Source organism: Aethalodelphis obliquidens, unplaced genomic scaffold (genome assembly GCF_003676395.1).
Source record: "Aethalodelphis obliquidens isolate GAN/ISIS:26980383/991018 unplaced genomic scaffold, ASM367639v1 scaffold41, whole genome shotgun sequence".
In the NCBI taxonomy this organism is placed as follows: Eukaryota; Metazoa; Chordata; class Mammalia; order Artiodactyla; family Delphinidae; genus Aethalodelphis; species Aethalodelphis obliquidens.
Window position 1 is genome coordinate 1941258 of NW_020837985.1, and position 21284 is coordinate 1962541.

General features: G+C 42.6%; 1 protein-coding gene across 4 annotated transcripts in view; it reads right to left on the reverse strand.

The window, feature by feature from the left end:
- CUNH8orf76 (chromosome unknown C8orf76 homolog) overlaps positions 1 to 21284 on the reverse strand; it is a 43809-nt gene that overhangs the window by 14997 nt on the left and 7528 nt on the right. For 2 of the 4 annotated variants that reach the window (XM_027132372.1, XM_027132370.1), the window contains exons 4-5: positions 19431 to 19888; positions 9172 to 9304 (exon numbers count right to left, since the gene is read on the reverse strand). In XM_027132372.1, the coding sequence (XP_026988173.1) occupies positions 9172 to 9304; positions 19431 to 19888 (591 nt within the window). Of the gene's footprint in view, positions 1 to 4715; positions 5084 to 9171; positions 9305 to 19430; positions 19889 to 21284 lie in introns of those variants that run through there. The other 2 variants (XM_027132373.1, XM_027132371.1) reach the window with 2 other exon arrangements.

Genomic DNA, 21284 nt, shown 5'->3' on the forward strand with positions numbered 1-21284 from the left:
GTAAACCCTGCTTCCTCTCTCCCATCATTAGGGTCAGTGAAGACAAATATGGCTGCCAGGTTCCCAGAGATCCCAGAGATGGGGGGCAGGGTGGTCGTCAGCTCAAGGGCTGAGCAGACACAACATCAAACTTTTAAGTGACCAAGTCATTCTGTGCCGAGGAAGGAGGAAAGGATAAGGAACAGTAGGCCCCAAGCAGACAAATGCCTGTCCTATTTCTCTGACCTCATTAGCAAAGTCACCTGGTGGAGACACTTCGATCACGAAGACAGGATTGGAGCAGCCCTAGGCTGTGACTCATCAGGACCATTGTTTCTCGAGCTTTGAATTCTTTTGTATAATCCTCTCTGGTTTTTGTTTGTTTTCACGATTAAGACCTTGGAAAGTCGTGTATAAATTACTTTTATAGATGAAATTTCAAAAGCACTAGAAAGCTGCTACTTAAAATAATCATTTTTATAAACAGCGGCCTTGGATTTGTTTCGTAGAGATTTCTACCCTAGGTTTTCCTAAAATGAAGCCCATCTTCATGTTGAAATGCGGTACCTCACAGACAGGTGGGGGCACCTGTGTCGCTGGCAGTGGAGCTCTGTACGGACTGGCTGCGGGCTCACTGGGCTTCAGGCCGTCTCTTCAAGTGCCTGGGGCTCCAGCAAAGCAGCACTGGGCAGAAGTCATGGCACGTCCAGGAAGCTGAGCTCCGCCATGAAGGGGCAAAGCAGAGACACAGTCCTGGAGCTTATGGCGTAGCCAGGAGGATTCATACAAAGAATATTCAATTACAATTCCATTAAGCACCTTGCGGGGGGAATAAAAAAGCAGGCGCTCTGACAACATTTAAAGGGGGGACCTGAGCAAGTCTGGACTCAGAATCATCTTGTCTGAGAGTGACCTTTGCGCTGGGATCTGTAGGAAGGGCAAGTTTATGGCAGGGTTGAGGGACCACAGGGAGGAGTGTTCCAAGTAAAGGTAACTGGATGGGCATAGGGCTTGGGTGGGAGGACACTTGCCGAGTTCAAAGACATGAGAAGAAACCAGAGTGAGCTGGGGTGAAGTGGGCCAGGGCCAGACCACACAGGGCCTCCCAGGCCTCAGGGGAAATCACTGAAGGACTCTGAGAGCAATCTTTATTTGTATAAGATCTCTTTGGCTATAGTATAAGATTGCAGGGGTGTCAGCATATGAGAGACAAAGGACTCTCAACAGCTCAAATTCTGGGCATGGTCATGCCCCCTTGGGAGAAAACACTGAAGACAGGCCTTTTGAGTCAAGAGAGGCAAGAACTGCCCTTGGGTGCCCCCCCCACCCACTGGAGGGCAGACAGACATCTCTGTGCTTCACATTTGCTCACCTTCTGAGTGACTCATTCACCAACAAGAGGGTGGGGTTAGGAGGCAGGCTCAAGACGTCTTTACCATAATCATTGCTCAGTTAATTACCTTCACCATCTGTGCTGGAAATGATCAAGATGACTTGTGTGTGATGACACCCAGAGATGCCCAGGCTTCCTGGGTTGCCCTCTCCTGTCCTGCGTTACAGCTCCGGTATCGGGGTACAGGAGGCTGGGTTCTCACATGGGTGGACGTGCTGCTGCCAGGAGAGTGAGGTGCGGCGGGAAGTGAGGGTGTGGGCAGATCCACGGAGACCACTCAGCGGTGCAGGACAGCATTGACAGTGGGTCTGGGAGGAAAGCCAAGGGGCTGCAAGCTAGAGGTCTGGGCAAAGTTAGAAGGGGATTAGGATGAGATGGGAAACCTAGAGAAGTTACGAGGGAAAAGGGCATATCCAGGAGGCTGAGATGAACGGGAGGAAGGGCTTTCAGCTACAGAAAGAGAAATGGGCAACGTTTCTGAGCGGACTGCCTCAGCACTGTCAGACCTTTGAGGTATTAACCTTTTGTGCAAACAAAGATGCTGGCCGATTAATTCAGGGATTCTTCTCCACAAACATCTGGCGAGATGCCAGGTGTTCTGCCCTCGGGATACAAATATGAACAAGACAGTCCTGATTTTACAAAGTTTAAAGCGTCTCATGGAAAACAAACAGGCTATGACAAGACAGCATAATAAGGGCCAATACAGGGGTCAAAGAGCAGCGCGAGACCTACCACCACTTGGGGATCAAGACTTCTGGAAGCTGAAACCAGGCGGAGGCCTGTAAGCCGAATACGAATTAGTCACGTGAGGGCAGTGGGTGGGGAGAGGTTCCAGGCTGAGTTGCCGGCCTGAAAGCTTAAAGGTGACAAATAGGGCACATTCAAAGGTTGGGAGCGGGGAAAGACGAGAAGCCCCTGGGAGCCAAAGGCTGTGTCGTGAAGGGCTTGGCAACCACGGTCCCTTTGGGCTCTATCCTGCAGGCCACCCACAACCAGACCATCAACTCCACAGTAACCAGAGTCTCCATGGCAACCACACAATCCCTGTCCCCTAACAGGACCCAGTAAGTGATTATTAATGACTCAATGAAGGGATGGGGGGCAGTGGGGAGCGGTAAAGGGGTTTCCATACTTTTTAATGGTTCCTAAAAATTGAAATGCCTGTTAAATATACAGTCTTTTGTTTCACATTAGAGATAAATGACTAAACCTGCAATTGCTAGTCATGTTCTCACTCATACTAAAAGAGTCTCAAACTACAAACAAAACCAGACCTTCGTCTGTTTTGGGAAGGGGCCTGGGAAAGGGAGAAACGAGCTGGTGAAGTGGATGGGAAATCCTGATGACTTCACCTTTTTGCCCAGGGCTGGAATTTTCTTCCCTCTACTGAGAAAGAAAAAAAAAAATTAAAAGCTGTGTGGGACTACTGGGCATATACCCTGAGAAAACCATAATTCAAAGAGAGTCATGTACCACAATGTTCACTGCAGCTCTATTTACAATAGCCAGGACATGGAGACAACCTAAGTGTCCATCAACAGATGAGTGGATAAAGATGTGGCACATATACACAATGAAATATTACTCAGCCATAAAAAGAAACGAAATTGAGTTATTTGTAGTGAGGTGGATGGACCTAGAGACTGTCATAAAGAGTGAAGTAAGTCAGAAAGAGAAAAATAAATACCATGTGCTAACACATATATATAGTATCTTAAAAAAAATGTTTCTGAAGAATGTAGGGGCAGGACAGGAATAAAGACACAGACGTAGAGAATGGACGTGAGGACACAGGGAGGGGGAAGGGTAAGCTGGGACAAAGTGAGAGAGCGGCATGGACATACATACACTACCAAATGTAAAACAGATAGCTAGTGGGAAGCAGCTGCATAGCACAGGGAGATCAGCTCGGTGCTTTGTGACCACCTAGAAGGGTGGGATAGGGAGGGTGGGAGGGAGACGCAAGAGGGAGGAGATATGGGGATATATGTATACGTATAGCTGATTCACTTTGTTATAAAGCAGAAACTAACACACCACTGTAAAGCAATTATACTCCAATAAAGATGTTAACAAAAAGAATATAACATTGAAATGTAATTATAATAATTTACAAAGGCATAAACATTTTTATTTATTTTTATTTATTTATTTTTGGCTGCTTTTTGGTTCTTCGTTGTTGTGTGTGGCTTTCTCTAGTTGCGGCGAGCGGGGGCTACTCTTCGTTGCAGTGTGTGGGCTTCTCATTGCGGTGGCTTCTGTTGTTGCGGAGCACGGGCTCTAGGTGCACGGGCCCCAGCAGCTGTGGCACGTGGGCTCAGTAGTTGTGGCTCACAGGCTCTAGAGCGCAGGCTCAGTAATTGTGGCACACGGGCTTAGTTGCCCAGCGGCATGTGGGATCTTCCCAGGCCAGGGCTTGAACCTGTGTGCCCTGCACTGGCAGGCGGATTCTTATCCACTGTGCCACCAGGGAAGCCCATAAACATTTTTAAAGAAAATAAAATATTAGCCACGGGGGAAAAAAAAGTTATGTGGGAAAACACTTGATGAAGTTTTTGGTCTATTACTAAATTTCACTTCTCATAAGGGAGCTCTTCCACCCTGGATAATTCAAGTAAGCCTTTTGCATTTGAAGATGATGTGGCTGAAAGGAGAGGATAATCACCTGAGACAGAGCTCCATGGGTCTCGTGTTTCTGTACATCTTGTGAGCAAGGTACTTACAGCCCTTCATTCCAGACTATCTTCTCAACAATGCTTGCAAAGTAAACACCCTTAAAAAAGAGAGTGTTCTCCCCTGGAGCACAGGGCAGGCCTGCTTACTGTTCGTTATAAAGGATCTGCATCTCCTAAGCTCAGGGTTCCTCTCCTATAACGCACCCCACTGCACGTACACTCTTTCGTTTGGGCTCATGTGTGTCACGTGCCTTGGGACTTGGAGGCAAAGGAACTGATACAAATATGCTGAAGCTTATCCTGTTCCCTGGGCCACGAGTAATCAAGTCTCCTGCAGCATCTATGACACTGGCAGGTTAATGCGTGGGCTGACAGGTGTGGTAAAGTCTCAGAGCCTTCGCAGACCTCGAGGCACCCTTCCTGGAAATGGTTTACTATCACACTGTAGCATTCTTGGTCATTCTTGATGAATTTACCTAAACAACGTAATACTTACATCGCTGATTATAATACAATAACTGTTTTTAAAAGACAATAAAATCTGTAAGTCTCTTTTATACACTTTCCCAACAGATTATCTTCTAAAGGGGCAGTAGGCCTCACGTAAGTGAATGACAAAAATCTAAAAAGAAAACAAAAAACCAAAAAACTGAACACAGTAGAAATAAGCTGGGAGAGAAGCCATTTTTATAAGACATAAACAATTGTTTTTAATTCAGTATATTCCATGATTAGCAGTGGATTCTGTCTGAAGTAAACCAGCACAATTAATACAAGATGTTTTGTTCTGTTTTGAAAGGGGCCACTAAACCAACATCTGTATCTCTGTATGGAACTGATTTTCAAAGGGACAGAAGTGGTCTTTGATCTTTCTGAACCACTTGTCTTCAAATTCTTTCGAAGACGCGATCACCAAGGCAGTCAGGGCTGCAGGGCCAACACACTTCACCTCTGTGTGAACCTCATCTCTTATTTTTTCTGGGACGATATCTTCACCCATAACCTGCAGTAGGAGGGGAAAAAAACAACAACCCTGTCCCAATAACAGGGGAAGCAGACACGGAATGATGGGATGAAGACCACGCTATTTATCAAGTGTAAATGATTTCGTACAGAGGATTTCTTTAGCAGCTAGGTGACAACTCTAGCAATTCAACATATCGAAAGGATGTTTATTCAGAAGCAGTGATCCAAGACCACATTTGTAAAACATCCCCTACTTCCAGTCTCATCTTCCCCTGAGCAAACAAATCACCAAAGCACTAGCATGGCAGCAGTACCGTTCAGGCTACAGGGAGAGACAGTCAACCTTCTTATGTCATATGGAGCACCTGCAGCTGACAAGAATATGCACCACCAGTGATCCTTCCTCCTTGTAAACGACAGAAAAGCAGTGCGTGCACAGAATGTAACTGCTGCTGTGTAGAGAGCACAGATCCCTTCTCTTAGAAGTTCTCCAAAGAAGTCAAAGGCAGCAAACAGTCGAGCAGCAAGTAGCTGAGTCCACACTTCCCTGATACAGAGAGACTCCATCCCTCCAGAAAGGTTACCACAGCAACCTCAGGGACTTAAGAGCATGCCCCGCACTCTGAAGGCACAATACTGCTCCCTACTGGTCAGATCCAGGTCCAGGTTCTGCGTTAGCTTCTCTTTGACAAGACACCCACAAAGTTAAGTTTGTAAGAAGCTTGCATCTGAACTCGCTAAGTGATCAGCCTTTGGTAAAGGACAGTGAACTAAAATTAAGTCCCAAAACATTTCCCACGATTCGGCATGAAAAGTTAGGGAGCCATTTGGCAGGGATGTTGTAGAGGGAATCTGTCACTTGGATTTGGACTAGATGGTCCCTAGGTTTCCTACAAACCCTGAGGTCCTATGTGTCCATGAATACTCAAATTATAACGGATTAGAAACCCACTCAAAGAACAGGTTCCACTGGCTTTAAATCTTCAAAGACTACTTACTGTTTGAGGCTAGAGCTGACAGGATGAACAGCAAGCAACTGTCAGGATTTATTAAGGCATGTTATTTTCATCAATTCAAAGACAATTTTTGGTTTTGTATTTTAACATTTCTGAAATCAAGATGTATCTTATACCCACTGGTGTGTCACAGTGTAAAGAGCATCTTGTTTTTCTTTTAGTGGCACATCAAATAATTATGTCTCTTAATGACTGATGACTGCTTGGACTCAATGAAATACAGTATTTTAAAATCTGGGGTATAACACCAAAAGTGTTTTTTTTTTAATTAAAAAAAAAAAGAGGGGCTTCCCTGGTGGCGCAGTGGTCGAGAGTCTGCCTGCCAATGCAAGGGACATGGGTTCGTGCCCCGGTCCGGGAAGATCCCGCATGCCGCGGAGCAGCTAGGCCCGTGAGCCATGGCCACTGAGCCTGTGTGTCCGGAGCCTGTGATCCACAACGGGACAGGCCACAACAGTGAGAGGCCCACGTACCGCAAAAAAAAAAAAAAAAAAAGAGAATGGAATAATAGTAATACTCAAACAATGCAATATTCCAAAACGCAGGCTCGGCAGGTATATCATTCACAGGTGTCAAAAAATCTGCAGAAGTCTTTGGCCAAATAAAAACTTAAACTTCTATATATCAAAAGTATCATAAACTTCAGAAAATACTGAAATACTGTATTTATAAATACAGTATTTATATAAACAACATATAAAAGGTTAGTAAGCCTAGTGTATAAAGAGCTCTTAAAATTAATAAGAAAAGCAGAAACATATAAATAACGAAGAAAAAGCATGACTAGGTATTTCACAAAATATAAATGGCCAATGAATGTGTGAAAAAATTGTTCATTTTATTAGTAATCAAATAAACAGTAATATTAAAAAGCGCTATTTTTACCAATGAAAGTACAGATTTTAAAAAGTAATAATATTAAGTTGTTCAATATAAAATTCTGGTTTTATGGTCAAAATGATTGAATATTGACAATTTCACATGGTTCAACCTAATACCTAGGTTTGGAGAAGGAAAATCAGTATTCTCATATGCTGCTGGAGGATATATAAACAGAACCAACCTTTCTTCTCTCTCTCTCTTTTTTTTTTTGGCCACACCGCGTGACTTACAGGATCTTAGTTCCCCAACCAGGGACAAACCCGAGCCCTCAGCAGTGAAAGCGCAGAGTCCTAACCACTGGACTGCCAGGGAATTCCCGGAACCAATCTTTCTCAATGACAATTTGGAAACATGCTTTGAGGCTTTAAAATGTTCATATACTTTAACCCAGTGATTCTATTTCCAGTAATCTATTCTAAAACAAACACAAAAACTGATTTTTTTTTTGCAAAGACTTATTAAAGTCGGTACTGAATATTTGTTAAATGTCCAACATAGGACTTAAGTAGATAAATGATAGCTCATCAAAAGCTGTAACTGGACTACTATCCAATCATTAAAAATTATGCACTCAAATAATATTTAAGGATACAGTGTCATGATCATACCACAATGTTAGGTAAAAATATCAGCCTATAAAACAAAATGCAGTTTGGCAGTTCCTCAAAAAGTTAAACACAGAATTACCAGATGACCCAGCAACTCCATTCTTAGGTAGATGCCCAAAAGAATTGAAATCAGGAACTCAAACAGATACTTGGACGCCAATGTCCATAGCAGTATTATTCACAAAAGCCAAAAGGTAGAAAACAATGCAAGTGCCCATCAACAGATGATGAATGGACAAATAGGATGTGGGGTGTGTGTGTACACACACACACAATGGAATATTATTCAGCCATAAAAAGGAATGAAGTTCTGATACATATGGAAGAACCTTGAAAACATTATGCTAAGTGAAATAAGCCAGACATAAAAGGACAAATATTGTATGATTCCACTATTTGAAATATCTAGCACAGGCAAACTCATAGACACAAAAAGCAGATTAAAGGTTACCAGAGGTTGGGGTAGGGTTAAAGTGTTTCTATTTGGAGCGACGAAAACGTTTTGGAAATAGTGCTGGTGGTTGCACAACATCGTGAATGTAACTAACGCCACTGAATTGTACACTCAACAGCAATTTAAGATGGCAAATTTTATGTTAGATATATTTTTTATCACCAAAAAAAAAGAGGGGGAAGGGGAACTGTTATAACATTAAAGAGATGTAAGGGACAAAAGAATCAAACACAGTATGTGGACCTTATATGGACCCTAATTCAAATAAAACAACTATAAAAAGAAAAAAGTATGTAATTAAGAAATATTTAAGGATACAGGGTCATGCTCATGTCACAATGTTAAGTAAAAGTAACAGCACAAAATGAAATGCACATTATCATCCCAAAGAGGGCCCAGACATTTCTTTTTTAAAAAGCTATTTTAAATGCAGGTATTTCCCATGCATTGTCCAGGCAGAGGACTACTATTCCAGTCACACATGGGGAAGAATATGAAGATGTTTAAGACACCTTGTAAGGATGTCTCACTTATAAGGAACTTAAAATCTAGCTGAAAAGATAAGACATTTTTAAATTTTTGAGGGGCCCCACAGAGCTATCTAATTCCAGCAATCACTCTCTGAGTTCAGAGAGAAACTGCCACAGACCAAGTTAAAAAAAAAACCTGACATCTGAATTTCTCTGCAACCATCAAAGTAGTAACAGGGTGGAGCAGAAAGAAAATGGACTTGGAGCTGGATGGGTTCCAAACTAGTTCTGCCACTTAAAATCTGACCTTAGGGCAAGTCACAGCCTCTATGAGCCTCACTCCAGCTCCCCCCATCCCCCAGGCTGTTCTGAGGATGAACAGGAGAAAAAACAGACAAAAGAGCTGCCCAAATGTCAAGTCACTCATTCATTCATTTATTCAGCATTCACAAATCAATTACCGGGCATTTCTGATGTTCAAGCAGGCAGGTACTAACAAGCACTGACAAGTAAACGAAACACAGCCCCTGCCTCACAGCACGCTACTGCTCAGAGGGGATGAAGAGGCCACTTTCGGGGGTTAAGTGATCAAAAGGCACGTAAAGGAGGGAGACAGAAGTCCTTCAGAAGACGCGATTTGGCCCTGTTTTTTAAAAAATGGTCTCGGAGCCAGGAAAAATATCTATGATACTTTGTTTCACATAAACCCTAGAGGACACACTCACCTCTGCTATCAACAGCAAAGTGTCTTCTTTGAAGCTGAACCCTTTCATTTTAGCTTCAATTTCCTGCTGAGTCTTTAAGTTCCTCTCCAAAGCAAACGATGTTTGCTGAGATTGGGCGAGCTGAAGCAAAAGCCTGAAAAACAGAAAGTCCCAATGTGTAGGCTCACATAAAGGACAGCAGTGAGGACATGTTCATACACAGCACTGGAACTGGGCTGGATGTGAGTCCAACTCGGCTAAAGAGAAGGTCCTCACCTTCATTTGAATCCTGAAAGCTCCTTACTCTCAACAAATTGCCCAACTTTACACTGGAGAGTTATCTTTTCTAAAATTCATAGACCAAAACTTCTCAAAGGAATCTTTACAGAGCAAGCCTCAAAAGAGCTTCCTGTAGAAGTCAAGTGATTGAAAAGCACAAACAATGCAGAGTGAAAAGAACAAACCTCCCCATCAAAGGCTCCTCCCAGAAGTGTCAGGATGTAGCTCTCTGAAGTCGGTGCTCTATGACCCTTCCATCTCCCTGGGCCTCAAGGACTAACAGGATCTCTAGCACGCTTCCGTTACCCACAGCAGGGCCATCCCCTCCACGGCCCTCGCAGGGCCACTCTGCACCTGGCTCACCCCGGTCTCCCCGTCACGGTCCTGGCCTGGTCTCCTCTTCTCTCCTCCCACACCTCCTGCTCTTCTCTGTTTTCTAAAATGCTGACTGCAGATTTTTCCAATTCCCCTCAGGCCTCACTGCTACGTCCAGAAGCACTCAGCTCTCCTGTTCGCTCACTTCCTGCCTTGAGAAACGCCCCCCACACTACTCTAGGCATTGAGGGACGTTGGTGAACAAAATAGACAGGTTTCTGCCTCAAGGAACAGAAGGAGAGCAAAGCACAAGCAAAAGATCACCACAGGCAGTGACGAAGACTATGAAACAAAAACTCAAGACAGGGTGGACGACGCGTCCACCTCAGACAGGGCAGTGATGGAAGGCTTTTCTGAGCTACCGCTCAAGCTAAGGCTCAGATGGTGAGCAGCCAGCCGCAGGCTCACGGCGGGAAGAGGGCTTGGCCAGGGGAAGGGGGCCCTGCCAGAAGAACCAGCTTGCCGAGTCTGGAAATCAGGAAGATCTCTGTGGCCGGAACACAGCCAAGAAGAAAACAAACTGTAGTGAAAGAGGAGAAAAAGACAGGCAGGGCCAACTCACATAAGCCCCTGCAGGCCACGGAAAGAAACGTGGAGTTTACATAAGTGCAATGGGAAGCCGCTGGAGTTTTATAAAAGAACATGACCTCACTGGCCTTCACTCTGACTCTTCACATCACCTTACCTGGCCTCTGGAGGCACTTATACGCGTGGCCTCTTTATGTCCTTGCTTTCTCTCTCTCGCTCCTGAAGTTACCTGAAAATACAGCTTACCCTTGCTGCCTCCATTTCATGTTCATTCACCCTCAGTCCTCTGCAGTCTGCCTTGTCACCGCATCGCTACTGAAAGTGCCTTCTCAAAGGTCTCACAAGACCTCTCGCCTTCAAAGCTTCTCACTCCATCTGATCGCTGATCTTTCCTAGAGCTCAACCTCTACACTTCCCTTCTTCTGAGCTCAGCTCCCACTTCTAATGGAAAACTCCAGCTGGATTCCCATCCTCGATCCGCTCTGCTCTCCAGCCCTGTCCTGTCTCAGTGGAGGCACCAGCATCCGCCCTCACGCACAAGGCAGATTCTTCAGGGTTGTCTGACCCTTCTGTCCTCCCCTCCCCACCCCGGCCTACCCACACATTCAGCTCGTCACCAAGTCCTGTCTGTTCCACCCTCAGTGCCATCCATTTCCCCTTGTGATTCTCAGCGCACTGTGCTAGGTCAGGGCCTCGGCACCATCCACTGATTGGTCCACAGCCCCTTCCCTTGTGTCCCTGGATCCAAACTCCTTCCTCTAATACGTCCTCCTAGCCACCAGATCTCCCTCGAAATCCGAGCTCTTGTCACACCACTTAAACATTTAAATATTCTTCAGACCTTCGGCATAAGGACCAAACTCTTTAAGATGACATTTAACACCTTGTGCTAATAAAAACAAAACAGCAGAAGTACAACATTTACCAAATGTTTACGCACAATGCATACTACAATAAGTGCTTCAGATACTTTAAACCTCACAACTCTACAAAGTAGGCATTTCCCCCATTTCTCCATCTGTCAAGATGAGGAAACTGGAGACCGGAGAGCTGAAGTAATTTGTGCAAGGTCAGACGGTGAGTGAACAAGTGCAGAAGTCCAGGCTAATTCCCTCAATAACAACGATTTATTAGGTCCCTTAAAATGGGATCTGACTCCAAGGTCCTGCCTCCTGCTCATGACGCTGTTCTGGTCTCAGGGTCCACAGCCCACCTCTCGGTCTCCTGCCACCAAAGCTGCTCTCACTGCACCGGACCACGTGACACCACCATGCTACACCAGCCCTTCCACTCCTTGGGCCGTGCTTTCTCTCTCGCAAGATATCCTGGCAAGAACACAGGCTCTGGAGTCAAAGATCTGGGTCCAGATCCTGGCAGCACTTCACAGCTACGCCACCTTGGGCATGATTCCAAATCAGCTCCCCAGTCTGTACACTGGGATCCCAACATGTACCCCAGAGAGTGGTGAGGGTTAAAATGAAATAATGTATACACAGCATCGAGTACATTCATCTACACAACTGACAAATGTTCCCAGGAGCCCCATTCCATCTGTGGAGGTCCTTCTTCCTGCCACTCTGCACAGCTCCCAGGTACTGGTCCCTGAAGGGTTCTCTGCCACTGACACACTGTTTAGCACCTGTGCTGCTGGTCACCGACTGCACATATGTTTTCCTCAATACACTGAGTAGTGTAAGGAAAGGGACTCTTTTTTGATGATCTTTATGATCCCAGGCCCCAGCAGGTGCCTGGAACCCAGATGTCATTCAATGCACTTCTGAATTAAAGTGATATAGGCAATGCTAAATAAACATCCGCTGAAGGAAGTTTAAAATCTGCCAAATAGATACCGCTTTTCAGTAAGACTCACTGTTAACATCAATACTTCTTGAATTCTTCAGAGTTAAAAAAAAATAAAAATAAACAAAACCAAACCCAATGCTATGTTTTTTGGTATTATCTGAGACCTAAGAGAGTCTGTTTCTCTCATAAATTACAGAACTGGTCCAGTGTACTCTCCCCTCTCCCTAAACTCTTATACACTATGGATCCAAAACCATGGGAGTCCCTGAACCATGGGAATTCCCTGTAGAATGAATTAAACGTTGTTTATTTGTGTTATTAATAATGATTTGAACACACGAGCAGATTTCCTTCTTCGGTAGCTTTCTGTGGAATGTGAGTGAAAAATTCCTTCTTTAAAATATCGTTTCCCCTGTGTGCAAGCACAGGTCACTATCCACACCTCCCCTCCTGGGAGCCTGTGCAGCCCACCACTGCAAGGGTCCCGGGATCCAGGGACAACTTCCCCGGGAGAATACACAGCGCACCTCATGCTGATGCAACTTCATGCTGGCCTCTGCTGCCTGCTCGCCCTGCAGCTGTACCCCTCCCTCCCCCACAGCCTGAGTGAGCCAGAGCCACCGAATCAGCTGCTCCTTTAACCCCGTCCTGTCTGAGCGAAGAATAGAAGCCTGAAGGCGACCTACACACAGAGGCGGGGCCAAACCCAATGGTGAACCCAGGGAGCTGTGAGAACAAAGAAGAGAAAGGGAAGTCTCTCCCAGCAGCCTCAGGAGCAGCGGATTAAATCTCCACAATCAACTTGATGTACCCTGCATCTCTGGAATACCTGAATAGACAACGAATCATCCCAAAATTGAGGCGGTGGACTTTGGGAGCAACGATATATACGTATTTTTCCCTTTTTCTTTCTTTGTGAAGGTGTATGTGTATGCTTCTGTGTGTGATTTTGTCTGTATAGCTTTGTTTTTACCATTTCTCCTAGGATTCTGTCCGTTTTTTGTTTTTTAATTACTTAAAAAAATTTTTTTTAATAATTATTTTTTTTATTTTAATAACTTTATTTTATTTTATCCTCTTCCTTCTTCCTTTCTTTTTTTTCTCCTTTTTTATTCTGAGCCGTGTGGATGACAGGCTCTTGGTGCTCCAGCCAGGTGTCAGGGCTGTGCCTCTGAGGTGGGAGAGCCAAGTTCAGGACACTGGTCCACAAGAGACCTACCAGCTTCACGTAATATCAAACGGCGGAAATCTCCCAGATATCTCCATCTCAACGCCAAGACCCAGCTCCACTCAACGACCAGCAAGCTACAGTGCAGGACGCCCTATGCCAAACAACTAGCAAGACAGGAACACAACCCCACCCATTAGCAGAGAGGCTGCCTAAAATCATAATAAGGCCATGGACACCCCAAAACACCCAGCTGGACGCAGTCCTGCCCACCAGAAAGACAAGATCCAGCCTCATCCACCAGAACACAGGCACTAGTCCCCTCCACCAGGAAAACTACACAACCCACTGAACCAACCTTAGCCACTGGGGACAGACACCAAAAACAACAGGAACTACGAACCTGCAGCCTGAGAAAAGGAGACCCCAAACACAGTAACTTAAGCAAAATGAGAAGACAGAGAAATACAAAGCAGATGAAGGAGCAAGGCAAAACCCCACCAGACCAAACAAATGAAGAGGAAATAGGCAGTCTACCTGAAAAAGAATTCAGAAAAATGATAGTAGAGATGATCCAAAATCTTGGAAATAGAATAGAGAAAATAAAAGAAACGTTTAACAAGGACCTAGAAGAACTAAAGAGCAAACAAACAGTGATGAACAACACAATAAATAAAATTAAAAATTCTCTAGAAGGGATCAATAGCAGAATAACTGAGGCAGAAGATCAGATAAGTGACCTGGAAAATAAAATAGTGGAAATAACTACTGCAGAGCAGAATAAAGAAAAAAGAATGAAAAGAATTGAGGACAGTCTCAGAGACCTCTGGGACAACACTAAACACACCAACATTTGAATTATAGGGGTCCCAGAAGAAGAAGAGAAAAAGAAAGCGACTAAGAAAATATTTGAAGAGGTAATAGTTGAAAACTTCCCTAATATGTGAAAGGAAATAGTTAAGTCCAGGAAGCACAGAGAGTCCCACACAGGATAAATCCAAGGAGAAACATGCCAAAACACATATTAATCAAACTAACAAAAATTAAATACAAAGAAAACATATTAAAGGCAGCAACGGAAAAACAACAAATAACACACAAGGGAATCCCCATAAGGTTAACAGCTGATCTTTCAGCAGAAACTCTGCAAGCCAGAAGGGACAGGCAGGACATATTTAAAGTGATGAAGGAGAAAAACCTACAACCAAGATTACTCTACCCAGCAAGGATCTCATTCAAACTTGACAGAGAAATTAAAACCTTTACAGACAAGCAAAAGCTAAGAGAATTCAGCACCACCAAACCAGCTTTACAACAAACGCTAAAGGAACTTCTCTAGGCAGGAAACACAAGAGAAAGAAAAGACCTACAATAACAAACCCAAAACAATTAAGAAAATGGTGACAGGATCATACATATCAATAATTACCTTAAATGTAAATGGATTAAATGCTCCAACCAAAAGACATAGACTAGCCAAATGGACACAAAAACGAGACCCGTATATATGCTGTCTACAAGAGACCCACTTCAAACCTAGGGACACATACAGACTGAAAGTGAGGGGATGGAAAAAGATATTCCATGCAAATGGAAATCAAAAGAAAGCTGGACTAGCAATTCTCATATCAGACAAAATAGACTTTAAAACAAAGACTATTACAAAAGACAAAGAAGGACACTACATAATGATCAAGGGATCGATCCAAGAAGATGATATAACAATTGTAAATATTTATGCACCCAACACAGGAGCACCTCAATACATAAGGCAAATACTAACAGCCATAAAAGGGGATATCGCCAGTAACACAATCATAGTAGGGGACTTTAACACCCCACTTTCACCCATGGACAGATCATCCAAAATGAAAATAAATAAGGAAACACAAGCTTTAAATGATACATTAAACAAGATGGACTTAACTGATACTTATAGAACATTCCATCCAAAAACAACAGAATACACATTCTTCTCAAGTGCTCATGGAACATTCTCCAGGATAGATCATATCCTGGGTCACAAATCAAGCCTTGGTAAATGTAAGAAAATCGAAATTGTCTCAAGTATCTTTTCCAACCACAACGTTATAAGACTAAATATCAATTACAGGAAAAAATCTGTAAAAAATACAAACACATGGAGGCTAAACAATACACTACTAAATAACCAAGAGATCACTGAAGAAATCAAAGAGGAAGTCAAAAATTACCTAGAAACAAATGACAATGAAAACACGACAACCCAAAACCTATGGGATGCAGCAAAAGCAGTTCTAAGAGGGAAGTTTATAGCAATACAATCCTACCTCAAGAAACAAGAAACATCTCAAATAAACAACCTAACCTTACACCTAAAGCAATTAGAGAAAGAAGAACAGAAAAACCCCAAAGTTAGCAGAAGGAAAGAAATCATAAACATCAGATCAGAAATAAATGAAAAAGGAACGAAGGAAACGATAACAAAGATCAATAAAACTAAAAGCTGGTTCTTTGAGAAGATAAACAAAATTGATAAACCATTAGGCAGACTCATCAAGAAAAAAAGGGATAAGACTCAAATCAATAGAATTAGAAATGAAAAAGGAGAAGTAACAACTGACATTGCAGAAATACAAAGGATCATGAGAGATTACTACAAGCAACTATATGCCAATAAAATGGAAAACCTGGAAGAAATGGACAAATTCTTAGAAATGCACAACGTTTTGAGACTGAACCAGGAAGAAATAGAAAATATGAACAGACCAATCACAAGCAATGAAATTGAAACTGTGATTAAAAATCTTCCAACAAACAAAAGCCCAGGACCAGATGGCTTCCCAGGGCAATTCTGTCAAATATTTAGAGAAGAGCTAACACCTATCCTTCCCAAACTCTTCCAAAATATAGCAGAGGGAGGAACACTCCCAAACTCATTCTACGAGGCCACCATCACCCTGATACCAAAACCAGACAAGGATGTCACAAAGAAAGAAAATTACAGGCCGGTATCACTGATGAACATAGATGCAAAAATCCTCAACAAAATACTAGCAAACAGAATCCAACAGCACATTAAACGGATCATACACCATGATCAAGTGGGGTTTACTCCAGGAATGCAAGGATTCTTCAATATACGCAAATCAATCAACATGATACACCATATTAACAAACTGAAGGAGAAAAACCATATGATCATCTCAACAGATGCAGAGAAAGCTTTCGACAAAATTCAACACCCATTTATGATAAAAACCCTCCAGAAAGTAGGCACAGAGGGAACTTTCCTCAACATAATAAAGGCCATATATGACAAACCCATAGCCAACATCGTCTTCAATGGTGAAAAACTGAAAGCATTTCCACTAAGATCAGGAACAAGACAAGGTTGCCCACTCTCACCACTATTATTCAACATAGTTTTGGAAGTTTTAGCCACAGCACTCAGAGAAGAAAAAGAAATAAAAGGAATCCAAATTGGAAAAGAAGAAGTAAAGCTGTCACTGTTTGCAGATGACGTGATAGTATACATAGAGATACTAGGATCTTTAGCATCCTAAAGATGTTACCAGAAAACTACTAGAGCTAATCAATGAATTTGGTAAAGTAGCAGGATACAAAATTAATGCACAGAAATCTCTGGCATTCCTATACACTAATGATGAAAAATCTGAAAGTGAAATTAAGAAAACACTCTCAATTACCACTGCAACAAAAAGAATAAAATATCTAGGAATAAACCTACCTAAGGAGACAAAAGACCTACATGAAGAAAATTATAAGACACTGATGAAAGAAATTAAAGATGATACAAATGGAGAGATATACCATGTTCTTGGATTGGAAGAATCAACATTGTGAAAATGACTATACTACCCAAAGCAATCTACAGATTCAATGCAATCCCTATCAAACTACCACTGGCATTTTTCACAGAACTAGAACAAAAAATTTCACAATTTGTATGGAAACACAAAAGACCCCGAATAGCCACAGCAATCTTTTTTTTTTTTTTTTTTTTGCGGTTCGCGAGCTTCTCACTGTTGTGGCCTCTCCTGTTGCGGAGCACAGGCTCCGGACAGGCAGGCTGAGCGACCATGGCTCACGGGCCCAGCCGCTCCGCGGCATGTGGGATCTTCCCGGACCGGAGCACGAACCCGTGTCCCCTGCATCGGCAGGTGGACTCTCAACCACTGCGCCACAGGGAAGCCCGCCACAGCAATCTTGAGGAAGAAAAACGGAGCTGGAGGAATCAGGCTCCCTGACTTCAGACTATACTACAAAGCTACAGTAATCAAGACAGTATGGTACTGGCACAAAAACAGAAATACAGATCAATGGAACAGGACAGAAAGCCCAGAGATAAACCCACGCACATATGGTCACCTTATCTTTGATAAAGGAGGCAACAATATACAGTGGAGAAAAGACAGCCTCTTCAATAAGCAGTGCTGGGAAAACTGGACAGCTACATGTAAAAGAATGAAATTAGAACACTCCCTAACACCATACACAAAAATAAACTCAAAATGGGTTAAAGACCTAAATGTAAGGCCAAACACTATCAAACTCTTAGAGGAAAACATAGGCAGAACACTCTATGACATAAATCACAGCAAGATCCTTTTTGACTCACCTCCTAGAGAAATGGAAATGAAAACAAAAATAAACAAATGGGACCTAATGAAACTTCAAAGCTTTTGCACAGCAAAGGAAACCATAAACAAGACGAAAAGACAACCCTCAGAATGGGAGAAAATATTTGCAAATGAAGCAACTGACAAAGGATTAATCTCCAAAATTTACAGCAGCTCAATATCAAAAAAACATACAACCCAATCCGAAAATGGGCAGAAGACCTAAACAGACATTTCTCCAAAGAAGATATACAGATTGCCAACAAACACATGAAAGAATGCTCAACATCATTAATCATTAGAGAAATGCAAATCAAAACTACAATGATATCATCTCACACTGGTCAGAATGGTCATCATCAAAAAGTCTAAAAATAATAAATGCTGGAGAGGGTGTGGAGAAAAGGGAACACTCTTGCACTGTTGGTGGGAATGTAAATTGATACAGCCACTATGGAGAACAGTATGGACGTTCCTTAAAAAACTACAAATAGAACTACCATACGACCCAGCAATTCCACTACTGGGCATATACCCTGAGAAAACCATAATTCAAAAAGAGTCATGTACCAAAATGTTCATTGCAGCTCTATTTACAATAGCCAGGACATGGAAGCAACCTAAGTGTCCATCAACAGATGAATGGATAAAGAAGATGTGGCACATATATACAATGGAATATTACTCAGCCATAAAAAGAAACAAAATTGAGTTATTTGTAGTGAGGTGGATGGACCTAGAGTCTATCATACAGAGTGAAGTAAGTCAGAAAGAGAAAAACAAATACCATATGCTAACACATATATATGGAATCTAAAAAAAAAAAAAAAAGGTCATGAAGAACCTAGGGGCAAGACGGGAATAAAGACACAGACCTACCAGAGAATGGACTTGAGGACATGGGGAGGGGGAAGGGTAAGCTGGGACAAAGTGAGAGAGTGGCGCGGACATATATACACTACCAAACGTAAAATAGATAGCTAGTGGGAAGCAGCCGCATAGCACAGGGAGATCAGGTCGGTGCTTTGTGACCACCTAGAGGGGTGGGATAGGGAGGGTGGGAGGGAGGGAGATGCAAGAGGGAAGAGATATGGGGACATATGTATATGTATAGCTGATTCACTTTGTTATAAAGCAGAAACTAACACACCATTGTAAAGCAATTATACTCCAATAAAGATGTTAAAAAAATATATATGTATGTATCGCTTCCCCCTTTGTCAATGTTTTATACATTTAATTTTCTTTCCTAATTTTAATGGCTGCCACTTTTAACCTTTTATCTTGAGTGATGATACAAGTTGTATTTTTGAGCAAACATAGTTTTGTTTTTAAATCTTACATGCTAAAAGGATGCATTCAAAGGATTCTATCTAGACCATGGGAAAAATCTTAAAAACATATACTAAGTGTGTGGCCTAGAATTTTTAGAAGCTTAAAATTAGAAAAATAAAACCTTTACTCTGAGGTTAGCACCATGTGTGTTTAATTCACTCTTAGCTTACCTGGTTCGTATAAAAGAGGCACAGGCTTTCATCTGAGTTTCTAGCAACACTGCTGCTCTCTCTTCTGCCATACAGTTTTGAATATTTTTTAAAGCTTTCTCATTCTTCTGGTTATTACCACTGCTCGTTTCCACAGATAACGCAGAGCTCTCGGGCAACATTTCAGGGAAACACAAAAGACAGTCTTTTCCTGAGTGGGGACAAGAGGATTTGATAGCCTTGTCACTCGAGGTGAAACTGTTCTGTTTCTGAGATGACGCAAGCAATGCTGCAAGCACTGGCTCCAGATTCAGGTAAGCCTCTCCCAATCTGCCCCAGTTCCAAGGATTAAAGGGATGCAAAGAAATCAGTTTCTGTAGGCAGAAAATTGTTTTCTCCAAGTTCTGCAAACTTGAACAAATAGCAAACTGGAGGTAGAGCACAGTGGTTAAATGGTCTGTGTTAGTTGCCTTATTTTCCTAAGGAGAAAAAAAAAAGATTAGGAAGTTTAAACTATGGAATGTTTCCCATATAAAAATGAAGATGCCTAAAAATCCAAGTTGTACATGTTATAAATGACAAGTAGCCACACAAGTAGGGTGAACTAAATATTTTTCAATAGATCTCAGTTCAAAACCATAAACCTAGAGAAATATAAACTAACCTAACAAAATAATCACCAGTCATTCCCAAACACCCTAATGTCACAACAGTCACATAATCCAGGTGATAGTGGCCTGGCAAAGTTCAGCACCAAAAACCTCTGTGTCGGTTTATTTTCCATTTGTATTATAATCTTTATTGTCTTCAGCCAGATATCTGAAAGACCCAAGCCAACTTTTTTATACCCTGTGCTAATGGTTCCATTTTAATATTCCAGGCTTTCTAAAAATCCAAATTGTAATTTCCTTGAGGATTCAAATGGACTCTATTTCCAAATTTTACTTGGCCTAGATATCCTAAACAGGATGGCCCTGCAGCTCTCAGTGTTTCGTGATGCATAACTGAATCCAAATGCCCTCTCTGGTAACTATTAGCAGGGCCAATTATTTCTGGCTGGAGGGGATTGCTTGGTTTCCTTCTGATCAGAAAATCCTTTTCAAGTCTCCTTAATCAGAGCCATCACCTCTTGCCTAACTTGCCAAATGGCAAAAGCCCTGTGGGTTAGGGAAACAAGCCTCCTTTTTCTAAGTTAAAGTCTGTAGAGATTCAGTTCATTTTAAGTCTAAGGAAAACCTGGCCTACTAGTATTCAGATCAAGCCCCTGCATAGAACTGAGCAAGAAATATGAGTAAAACTACCCAGCATGGGGCTTCCCTGGTGGCGCAGTGGTTGAGAGTCCACCTGCCGATGCAGGGGACACGGGTTCATGCCCCGGTCCGGGAAGATCCCACATGCCGCGCAGTGGCTAGGCCCGTGAGCCACGGCCGCTGAGCCTGCGCGTCCGGAGCCTGTGCTCCGCAACGGGAGAGGCCACAACAGTGAGAGGCCCGCGTACCGCAAAAAAAAAAAAAAACAAAGAAAAACCTACCCAGCATGCAGCTGGAAGAAACTGGCTGACCAGTGAGTGAAAGCTTGAGGAGGATTCTAAGTATTCATATATTGAGTGAAAAGACAGGAAATAAAGCCTCATGTAACCTATTCAGTCATACTATACCTTCCCGATGACAGATCTGATCTGGTTTTATTATTACTATTGTTCAGTATTCTGTCCTTCCCCAGAGACCATTAAGTTCCAGAAGTTTTTGTTCAATGCTGAATTCCTAGTAGAGCACAGCACCTCAGACATAACAGATGTCTAATAACTGTTGAGTAATACATCTTTATGTTTTTTATTTATAATAGTGAAAGCAACGCGTATAAACTACCTACAGC